Source organism: Bombus terrestris, chromosome 6 (genome assembly GCF_910591885.1).
Source record: "Bombus terrestris chromosome 6, iyBomTerr1.2, whole genome shotgun sequence".
Taxonomy (NCBI): Eukaryota; Metazoa; Arthropoda; class Insecta; order Hymenoptera; family Apidae; genus Bombus; species Bombus terrestris.
Window position 1 is genome coordinate 13,275,239 of NC_063274.1, and position 12,230 is coordinate 13,287,468.

Consider the following 12,230-nt stretch of genomic DNA (forward strand, 5'->3'; position numbering starts at 1 on the left):
ACACCATAGTTAAAATTGAGATCATTATCGTAATGCAAAAGGAAACTGCACAGACCATACCGTTTAAAATGAGAATCATTGAATTTCTTTGTGCGAACAACTACGTATAATTTGATGATCTTATAATTATCGCAATCCAATATCATGTCTGTTTCTTTTTCTTTTTCAGAAACGGAGAGGAGAATTCGCGCCAATAATCGCGAGTTCAACTCACAGTTTAATTATGCGGTAAGATCGAAATACGGTCCCGTAATTCCTTTTTTCCATGCAATAATTGAAGCTCGAGAAAACAGTACCGATAATGACAAGACTCGTTTCATTTTTGTTTTTCTTTTTCATCTTTCTTGCAGAACAACTACATCAAGACGTCCAAGTATTCGGTTCTGACGTTCCTACCGTTAAATTTGTTCGAGCAATTTCAGCGGCTCGCTAACTTTTACTTCCTATGCCTGCTGGTGCTTCAGATGATCCCCGCTATCTCCTCCTTGACCCCCATCACCACAGCCATACCCCTTATAGGGGTGCTCATGCTCACTGCCGTCAAAGATGCCTACGACGATTTTGTAAGTCGATCAAAACTGCGAAATTATTTTTCTAGGTAACCAATATATAAAGTATATTTCTAATACTGCTGCTCTCCTTGAGTCTATATAATACAAAATTGATGTTATATTCTAATAGATAATCTTCGTGTATTCCATGTTTTTTTCTACATAAGATACCTCAAGAGATACAAACGTGAAGAAACAGCGAGAAGAACAGTAGAGTTATGATCATATAGTGGCTAGAAAAATTATTTACACTCTATTGTATTTACTATAGCAGCAGTTAGCTATTAATTAATTAGATTTAAGTATATTAAATTTTGTATCATTTAGCAGTACCTTCGTACGATTATAAAAATATGATACTATGAAAATGAAGTGTATGGAACCTAATGAGAAGACGTAATTAAACGCATTTCGTTTCTTTAGCAACGGCACAGCAGTGACTCGCAAGTGAACAATCGCAAATCTCAAACGTTGCGAGGTACTAGTCTTCGTGAAGAGAAATGGTCGCAAGTGCAAGTAGGCGATGTAATTAGAATGGAAAACGATCAATTTGTCGCAGCCGACGTGCTTCTTTTATCTACTAGTGAGCCAAATGGTCTTTGTTATATCGAAACCGCAGAATTAGATGGGTTAGTATCTTTTTATTGAAATCGTGATACAGTATTTTTGCTTAGAGACAGGGAAGAGTAAGAATGGAAAAATGCTAATACATTTTGTCATTTTAGGGAGACGAATTTGAAGTGTCGGCAATGTTTACCTGAAACTGCCGAAATGATGGATAATCATGAATTGATTGGTCAATTTGACGGAGAAATTGTTTGCGAAACTCCTAATAATTTGTTGAATAAATTTGATGGTACTCTTACGTGGAAAGGACGAAAGTAAGTAATCGTTCCCGTTAGTTCTATTACATTTAACATGATATAAAGACACATATGTTAAAACTGTTTTATGTGTAATACATTACAGATACCCATTGGACAACGACAAAATTATATTACGAGGTTGCGTGCTCCGAAACACGCAATGGTGCTATGGCGTGGTCATCTTTGCAGGCAAGGATACCAAATTAATGCAAAACTCAGGGAAGACCAAATTTAAGAGGACTTCTATAGATAGGCTGCTGAATCTTCTCATCATCGGGATAGTGTTCTTCTTACTTTCTATGTGTTTGTTCTGTATGATCGGCTGTGGTATTTGGGAAAGTCTTGTAGGCCGTTATTTTCAAGTGTATCTACCCTGGGACTCATTGGTGCCTAACGAGCCTATGGCAGGTGCCACAGTGATCGCTCTGCTTGTGTTCTTTTCTTATGCTATCGTATTGAACACAGTGGTGCCAATCAGTTTATACGTGAGTGTCGAAGTTATCAGATTCGTTCAGTCGTTTTTGATCAACTGGGATGAAGAGATGTACTATGCACCTACGAACACACACGCTAAAGCAAGGACTACTACATTAAACGAGGAGTTGGGACAAATAGAATATATATTTTCCGATAAAACCGGAACATTAACACAGAATATCATGACTTTTAACAAGTGTTCTGTGGCAGGAAAATGTTATGGGGACATTATCGACGATGTTACCGGGGAAGTCGTCGATGTAAGTGAGGTGAGTCTGTTTATCTCTTTATCCATAATCAGACTCGATGCGGATGATGGGGTACGTTATTATTAGCTTGTTGTATAAAGAAATCGGTCGTCTTTTTCTCTAGCTTTAATGATTTTGTAAAAATGTAACGTTTTACTTTTAAGTTCAATATTTTTGTTATCGTTACAATGAGACTCACTGTGATTTATATTTTTCAATACTTCAGTGTTGTTTGAGTTCCTCCGTTATGTACATGTCTTATATCAAGAAATATAGATAATTTATTGATTTGGAATGGCAAGTTTGTTTCTTAAAAAAGATACTTGCTTAATTACAGACTCTTTGTTATATTTTCAAATCACAAATTATTATATTTAATAAACTTAATCATCTAGCATTGATATATCCACACATCGGTTTCATTCATTTCATATTTGTTATCAAGAAAGAATGCAATTGCTTATAAGGCGAAGATATAATGTACTGACATGGTGCCCGAGATTTCATTAAAATGAACATTTTTATTTATTTTACTTAATAGTATAACTATGTTAAGTGAGTAAATATCAAATAAAAGTTGTTAATTCTGTAATTTCTTCTTGGTAACAAAATGCAAACAATAGAATCATTTCACAGTTTGGCCATATTTTGCATAAGTTTTCATGTACATCACTTAGCATGTGTGTGCTGCATGTAGACGAACAAAGCTGCCCAAACACCTACGATGCGATGGAAAAATGGACAAGAATTTGTTCAAGTTTATACACCTATAAGTGGTCCAAACGTACGTCTACTGGAACAGGTGGATAGGATATCCAATATAATTGGAGAGCCAGGCCCAATTGGCAGTCCGATGGTTCCACATAAACTTTCTGTACGCATGACAATAATTAACACATCTCTTCTACAAACGGAGAAAATTTTATGCATTATTCGGCTTATTTTTTCCTGTTGTTATCCTATCTGTATGCTATGGTAGCTAGAAACGTTGTAAAAGAATTACTAAACGTACAAAATTTAACAAATGTTTTGGCTTTGCAAGTATGTAGCAATTACTAACTGTTGCTTTCCAATTGTTGTCTATATTTTCTAATACATTAGATGCATGCGTAGTACCCTACTTTCCTTTACAAATAAATTCAATTGCTCTTAAAGTGCTTAAATGTTGAACATTAATTTTCACAATGCTTTAAAGGAATTATAAAATTATAATATCTCATATGTGTCTGCCAACTTGACCGAATCTATTTATATGGAGGCAAGGTATTTATTTTAATTTCTAACATTTCCTTTTCCACATACTTACTATCTTTTGTGTGTCATACTAACACATTGTAGCGCACAAAAAATCGTTTCTAAATGTAATTTAATATACGTTTACAGACATTCCCAGCATTGGATTTCTCCTTCAACAAGGATTATGAACCGGAATTCAAGTTCTATGATTCTGCGTTACTCGATGCTGTAAGAGGGAATAACGAAGATGTTCATAGTTTCTTTCGATTGTTGGCACTTTGTCATACTGTTATGCCGGAAGAAAAAAACGGCAAGCTAGAATATCAAGCACAGTCACCAGATGAGGCTGCCCTTGTATCTGCCGCTAGAAACTTTGGTTTTGTATTCAAAGAGAGATCTCCAAATAGTATAACAATTGAAGTTATGGGAAAACGTGAAATATACGAGCTACTTTGCATTTTGGACTTTAATAATGTTAGGAAAAGAATGTCTGTAATTTTGAGGAAGGACGGACATCTTAGGCTATATTGCAAAGGAGCGGACAATGTTATTTATGAACGATTAAAAAAAGGCAGTGAGGATATCACGTCAAAAACATTGGAACATCTTAATAAATTTGCGGGTGAGGGCTTACGAACATTGTGCCTTTCGGTCAGAGATCTAGATGAACAATTTTTCAATGATTGGAAGCAACGTCATCAAGAAGCTGCCATGAGTCAAGAAAATAGGGATGATAAATTGGATGCGATTTATGAAGAAATAGAAAAGGATATGACATTATTAGGCGCTACTGCCATTGAAGATAAGTTGCAAGATGGTGTACCTCAAGCTATTGCTAATTTAGCTCTGGCTGGTATTAAAATCTGGGTATTAACTGGTGACAAACAAGGTATTGTCTTAAAATCATTATCTTAAAGCTGTACACACCATAAATAAATATTAATGTTGTTTTATATTTTTATACAGAAACAGCTATCAATATTGGCTATTCCTGCCAGTTGCTGACAGATGATCTTACAGATGTTTTTATAGTAGACTCCACTACTTATGACGGTGTCGAAAATCAGTTATCGCGATACTTGGAAACTATCAAAACAACTTCTGGTCATCAAAATCGGCCAACTCTCTCCGTTGTCACATTCAGGTGGGACAAGGAAAGGTCAGGCACATGAAAGAGACGGAGTACCAATCATTAACCTTTTCCATATCTCAATCTGACTAATTAACGCATTTATTTTAAAAGTTTCTCTTTCATATTGAATGTGGCATCATGTTCTGTGTAATGCTTTCTTCGTCTGGTTATGCCTAAGAATTTATAAATATTTCAGATCTAGATTTTCTGTCTTCAATATTAAGTTCAAATAATAAGATTCGATATAAAAAATCATTGATCACGAATTATGCATTCTCAATAATATTGCTATTAATAAGTACCAATTAGTTTAAATATTCTTTAGCATGCAATATGATATTCCAAAAGTATTGATAAGTTAAATTGCACCAATACATGTCAATTCAATTTATCATATATGCAACAATATAAATTTTATTATATTTAAATTGATTTAAGTTTCAATTATACAGTTAAATTATATATTTGCATGTAAATTTTAAGATATTCATATATATATACAGATGTTAAGGTTCTGTATACTATCAATTACTTTCTTTCTCAAGCTTTCTTTTTATTATAGAAAAATATTGAGAATCTATTTATCTCGTGCTTGTCGATCATTCTATTTATGATGTAGACATTTGAGTATAGTAGAGTTAGGTATCAGTTTTTTTCTCAAATACTCCAATTTTTGTTTTGTACTTCTCAATATCCTATAATTATGTATTAACATTAATTAGTCGAAATGAATAATGATAATTATCATGTGCTTGAAACTCACTCCTTCTCTTTCTGTATGCTTAAAATTAATCTTAGTAATAATGATAATAATAACAACAACAACACCGAAAGTATGTTGCTTATGTCACGTTATTATATCAGTAGTTCATGATACAGTGCACTGTGTGTATTGTTTATGATTAATACGCATCATTTTTATATTCAATGAAACAAATTAAATTTCTTCCTTTTTTTTTTCTTTTTTTTCTCAGCAAGTAATTGTATATTATATTTTACCATTGGTTGAGTTTAAAAGTCTGATAACTTCGGGAAAAAATGAAACTTGATTCTAAGAAAGCACTGTTAATGTAAATCATATTTTATTCTAAAGTCATCTTGTTTCATTTAAACTTTATATTTTTTATATATAGCAGCGATACTGAATACAATCCTAGCAGAGATGAACAAGATGAGCATGAGATGGAACAAGCAACAGGATTCGCGGTGGTTATTAATGGGCATTCCTTAGTTCATGCATTACATCCGCAACTTGAGCAACTTTTCCTCGATGTATCAAGCCAATGTATGTATATTTATTTAGAAAAATTCTCGTATATTTATTACAAAAAATTATTTATATTTACATTATATATAATTATAACATTGTACATTCTAAATTCTTAGGTAAAGCTGTGATATGTTGTCGCGTAACTCCTTTACAAAAAGCAATGGTAGTCGAATTAATAAAGAAAAATAAAAATGCTGTGACTCTGGCAATTGGTGATGGAGCAAACGATGTTTCAATGATAAAAACAGCTCATATAGGTGTTGGCATCAGTGGGCAAGAAGGATTACAAGCTGTACTAGCATCCGACTATTCCATAGGACAGTTTAGATTTTTGGAAAGATTACTTCTCGTTCATGGGAGATGGTCATACTATAGAATGAGCAAATTTCTTAGATATTTTTTTTATAAGAATTTTGCGTTTACATTATGTCACATCTGGTTTGCCTTTTTCTGTGGATTTAGCGCACAGGTATAAATTTATTTTATTCATAATCTCATCTATATCTATTATGTATTTTATAATTTTAAAATGATGAGACTAAGGCGAATGTGATTCGCAAAATTCCTTTGTTGAGCAACTAGTTCCAAAGTCGAGTATTGGGAAATTGAACAAATTTTTAATTTATTCTGATTTTCAAACATTTATAAAATGGAAATTTGGTTGGAGGATAAGTTTTTGATACATTCTTACAAATGTTTATTTCTTTGCAGACTGTATTTGATCCTATGTATATTTCTGTCTACAACCTCTTTTATACGTCATTACCCGTAATGGCAGTCGGTATATTTGATCAAGATGTTAATGATAAAAATAGTTTAATGTACCCAAAACTTTATGCACCCGGATTACAAAATTTACTTTTTAATAAAAAGGAATTTTGCTGGAGTGCTATACATGGATTTTTTGCTAGCTGTGTATTATTTTTAGTTCCATATGGTAAGTGTAAATAATATATCCACCCTTTTACTATGTTTTGAAATTAAAACATTTCAATTAAGATTATGATTGAATATATTTTTAGGAACGTATAAGGATGGAGTATCACCAAAGGGCTATGTACTTTCTGATCATATGTTACTAGGAAGTGTTGTAGCTACTATATTAGTCATAGTCGTGACTGTCCAAATAGCCCTTGATACATCATATTGGACAATTGTTAATCATATTATGGTTTGGGGCTCGCTCATTTGGTATTTTATTTTAGATTATTTCTATAACTTTGTCATAGGTGGTAGTTATGTTGGCAGTCTTACAATGGTATGTTATTTGTATTAAATATTTGTTGTATTAAATATTTTAATAATAATAATATATTAATACTTGGGTACATAATTTTAGGCAATGTCGGAAGCGACATTTTGGTTCACGGCAGTCATTTCGTGTATCATATTAGTAATACCTGTACTGTCATGGAGATTCTTCTTCATAGATGTAAGACCAACATTGTCTGACAGAGTTAGACTTAAGCAGAGATTGGCACAACTTCGCTCTCGCCAAAGTCAAGATATACTTCGTACACCATCTACAAGACGAACACGACGATCTCTTCGTTCAGGATACGCTTTCGCGCATCAAGAAGGTTTTGGCAAACTCATTACATCTGGCAAAATTATGCGAAAATTACCGAATGGTGCAGATTTTAAGTTCGCCATGCCGTTTACGAACAATACCAGTAAACAAGTCAGTGTTGCCACTACGTCACCAAAGGACAATGCATCCAAAAATTCGCACACATTGGATACTATTAATCTATAATTTGGACATTATATTGTAAGTCTTTTTACCATCTATTAAATTTCGGATGAATGATTTGTGAAGCCGTAGCAACATTAATATAAACAAAAATTAACATTCTTTTGCAAATTAATTTTTTATTTCAACACCAATCGAATTTTCTAAATACTATATTAGATCATGATGTTTCATTATATTTACATTATGTTCTTGTTACATGTAAGACACAAAAATTATATGTACTTGTATGCATTGCAATAACTAAAAAATATCTGCTAGCTTATTAGATTCAATCTTTCTGTATCAATGCTTCAAAAATTTAAGTAATCGAATTTCATATGACAATAAAGCATTAATTGTTTGCATAAGAAAGTTTACATACTAGTATCTACTAAAAAATACTATTTCTTTTTTCACCAGAAGCTATTGTTAGTTAAAGATTATTTTAATACAATGCATTTTTTATATGATCAATAATTATTCTAGACTCTTAAGAAAAATTTTATACTGTGGATAGATTAATTATATTTTTAAATATATATTTGTTAGTTTTACTACTTATATATTTTTTTATATATGTATATAGTTCCTCAACAGCAGAACTTTAGAATGATTTTTCTTAAATCAAAATGAAATTAAGTAGCAACTAGTTTATAAATCTGATCATTTTTGTACGTGTAAAAATTATATTTTAAATAAGTTACTTCAATCTGATACATGAGATTTATGTTATAAAGAGTCTAGAATAAAAAGGATCTCAAATTCAAAGAATTCTTCGAGCCATTGACAATGACTTCTGAAAAATTCTCAAATAGTACACATGAAGAAAAATGCACAGGTTGATTTATGATTATGCATTTTTTGCTTATTATGTGAAAAAAGGAAAAGGAATCAAATTTCTTGAAAGCCATTGTATGATAGGAACTGCTATTATCTACTTGCTGTCTATATTAATTGTTTAGCCATTCATTGAAATTAATCAATTTACTATTATTTGTTAACTTGTTACTGTGAATAGAAATGTTAATTTAATAAAGTCATGATAATGACAAATCAACATCATCCAGCACGTTTATATTTGAAATATTTTTAAAGATATACTTCAAAATCTAACGTAATCACAAGAATGTAGAATTCTTGTAAAACTGGAGATGTTCTTCTAAACATAAACAAAATATTTTTTATTTAAAAATTAACATCAAAATACAACGCAATAATAAGATAAATTATGATTTGTATGATCATGACACTCCCTGTGTACATACGTGTAAAGGTGTCAAAGTCATGTAATATCCCTACTTGTATTATATACTGTCCTAGTATGAACATAAAACATGTTTACACAATACATGTAATATGTTAAGGATTATAGTTATGATAATAATTGCCTTTATAAAATATGAATACACAAGAAACAATTAAAATTACTATATCATAACAGTGACTGTAAATATTTTAAAAAGAGATATATATATATTTATATATATATAGTATATATATTATTTATATATATATATATTATAGATATATATTATATATATATTATATATATATTATATTAAATGTTAAGTATACATTTTTTAAAAGAAAGTAATATATAGGTAGATCAATTTAAAAAAAATATGAAAATAGTAGCTATATTATATTATACTATCGCGGATAATGTTTGCCTTGGACTGACTACTGAATATATATATATGATATAATAAAGTAAAAAACAGTAGTAGCAATGAAATATGTATTTCTACTTTTAATATTAATATGAATTCTAGGGAGATATAGTCTGTATTGGGAAAGTGTGTTCCACAAAGAATTTTTTTATTTAAACAGATAAATAGGAATTTATTGCTTTCGAACATTGTGCCTAATCAAGAAGCTACACAGAGTGTTTCACATTGCAATGATATTTTGTTCATTTACGTTTATGTAAGACGGCGTATGTTATATGTGTAACTAGATTCTTCTCTTTATGAATTATATGTTAATAGTACCAAATTATTTAATTACTGTCTTTGTATAAATTCCACTTGTATCGTATTACGTACCGATCCAAAGTTATTAATTGAGAGAAAGAAAACGTTTAATTCAAGAGACTGTTGCGTTTCTATCTTCTGCTTTTAGGAGTAAACATAACATATATATGTAACGCAGGAATGTCATAAAACGGGAAAGTAAAAAGTTTCAATGAATTGATATATCTTAATGTCAAGAACTCAATACGTAACTTTAAATGTAACAAGTATTCTTCACTATAACCATATTTCCGTTTACTTTGAAATTGAAAGTTATGTGTTTTTAAAGCGATAAGTATCAATCATGATGTGAAGTATTGATTACGTTTTTTTATAATTAATGTCAGACTTTCAATAATACGAATGGACTGAAAAATAATTTTACGAATATTTATAAAGCAAAATTGTGAAATCATCTTCAATATTGAAAACAAAATGATCTTATTAAATAACGCAGTAAACTGTTTGTGTTAGGGAAATTATGAATATGTTCTTCTTTATACCCAAGGAAAGATCATAGTTACCTAGAAAATGCACCGCCTATATTTTTTGTCGAAACTCATTTATATGTATGTACATTTATTTTGTAATACTTTGTGCTAAGTAGTATTTGGAGATGTGATATTATTATTACGGACAGTTATATTGTAATGTATGTATTACTTATTTTAAATCCCTAAATGGGTATAATTTCATTTTCATTTGCAAAAAACATCCTTGTCCTAAAATCTGTGAATACTGAGATTTTTAAATAATATGAAATAACATTGTGATTTAAAAAATATATTATTTTTATATTAAAAAAATTTTATATACTATGTTCTACATACATTTAAATGCTGCTACTATAAAATGTATACATTACTTTCGTCTACTTTTAATTTAACGTATTGGAAAATTTATTAAACTTAAAAAATATATATATATTAATATTATTTAAAAATCCTGGTATACATTGACTTAATGTATAAAAATAAGAAATTAAGGAAAATAAGCATTATAAAGTAGTCATAACATGTTGTTGGTTGCATAAGTTGTTATATATGTTACTTTAAATACTGAATCAAATGTCTAGAAACAAAGTGCAAGAGCAAATTGTCTGCTGCATGTGCTCTATAGACTGCGCATCGATTACTGCTTAAAACTATTTGCTTAGGACATAGTATAATTTAAAGAAGAAAGCAATTGTACTTGTATCATGTACAATTGTTTAATCTTCATTACATTTCATGTCCGATAAATAATCTTTTACTACAGTTTTTCAAGTACGTGTTCGTGGGATGCTAACACAAGACAATAATATATTTAACAACAGTAATTAAAGAGATATAAAAATATTACATATAATCAATAATATCTTTATTCCCTTTGGATGTTTATTAGTTTAAATTAATTATATATATATTATTTCTATTTGTTTAATAATGGAAGGAATTTTGTTATTTCATTTGATATTTTGATACTATGTCCTATGTACTATTTCTAATATATTCTACTTTTATGTATGAAACAATGCATCCTATATAAAATTTAAGCCCTACTGAAATGAAGAAAGTTATACACGCACGTTATATGTGTAGGGCCATGCAGGAGGGCATATGAAAAGAAACTAATGATATCGAATACAATGTTCCTTACAAAATGCACGCAGGATAGAAAATTAGTATGTATGTGTCTATCACATTATTATACGACATTGAAAGCGGTGGTGACTTTAAATGAATTAACTTATCGAACAAAATATTGATCAATCAATTGAAATTCATTTTTCTGCAATCTTTAGAATTGTTGCGCTCAAACATATATTCAGTTACATGTTAACGGTTCGTCACAAATAATAAGGGATAGTTTTAATTTTGTATTTTCGACAAATGTATTAATACAAGGACGATTTACTTTTTGTAAATTGTGTTAAACAGTGTTTTCTGTTTTTATACTATATCTGTATAATATCAATTTTGTAAATTTAAACATTGCTTTAAGTATATACATCATGTACAGCAAACTCTCATTGTTAAGTGTATTATTTTTTATGTGTAAATAACTCGCATAAGAGGAGAAATTTGTGTTGTAAAAAATGAGTAATATCTAAGATCTAAAAACTATCTCTGTAGAAGTTTTGTTTCTTTTCCATGAAATTGTATTAATACTATTTCTTCTTTTATTTACTTTCAAAAATATCCTTGCGTTTTTATGTTATGATCTAAATTGAAAATGACAATGATAACAATTTCCATGCTTTTTCACTACCTTGAGTTTGGCAAATAATAGTATATACTCCTAAAAAAAAATATTATGCTTGTTATGCATTACAAAAAGTGTTACATAGTTATTACTTATAGTTCAGTCTGAATAAGAGGGACCACAGTACCATATGTTAGAATGAATTTATTATTTGCATATTCTAAGATGTTTTAAAAGATTACTTACCTTTGAAGACATCAATATTTAATTTGAAGCACTTGTAAATCTTCTTGATATTTCCGAAAAAATATAATACGTTTAAACTCAATTGAAAAATCCGGGTTTAATTTTATCATTTATGTATAATATATCGCAGATGTATGCTAACAGGTGGTAATCCTCTAACACATCTTAAAATGATCACGTTTTATTTATATAGAATTCCCAGCTTTTCACCTCTATATCAGAATCTAACAAAATATATAAAACAAATATTAAATGTTGCTTCAGTATTTAAAT

At 29.9% G+C, this 12,230-nt stretch overlaps 1 protein-coding gene across 11 annotated transcripts in view; it reads left to right on the plus strand.

Annotated features, from left to right (window-relative positions):
- Positions 1-8,577, plus strand: part of LOC100647024 (phospholipid-transporting ATPase ID) — a 68,955-nt gene extending 60,378 nt beyond the window's left edge. For 7 of the 11 annotated variants that reach the window (XM_048406747.1, XM_048406746.1, XM_048406753.1 and 4 more), the window contains 13 exons: positions 170-228; positions 351-563; positions 975-1,180; positions 1,277-1,432; positions 1,521-2,163; positions 2,840-3,016; positions 3,526-4,267; positions 4,345-4,537; positions 5,644-5,795; positions 5,897-6,249; positions 6,492-6,717; positions 6,803-7,038; positions 7,120-8,577. In XM_048406747.1, the coding sequence (XP_048262704.1) occupies positions 170-228; positions 351-563; positions 975-1,180; positions 1,277-1,432; positions 1,521-2,163; positions 2,840-3,016; positions 3,526-4,267; positions 4,345-4,537; positions 5,644-5,795; positions 5,897-6,249; positions 6,492-6,717; positions 6,803-7,038; positions 7,120-7,536 (3,773 nt within the window). In that variant the 3' untranslated portion in view covers positions 7,537-8,577. The remainder of the gene's footprint in view (positions 1-169; positions 229-350; positions 564-974; positions 1,181-1,276; positions 1,433-1,520; positions 2,164-2,839; positions 3,017-3,525; positions 4,268-4,344; positions 4,538-5,643; positions 5,796-5,896; positions 6,250-6,491; positions 6,718-6,802; positions 7,039-7,119) is intronic. The other 4 variants (XM_048406749.1, XM_048406750.1, XM_048406751.1 and 1 more) reach the window with 4 other exon arrangements.
- Positions 8,578-12,230: the final 3,653 nt, after the last annotated feature.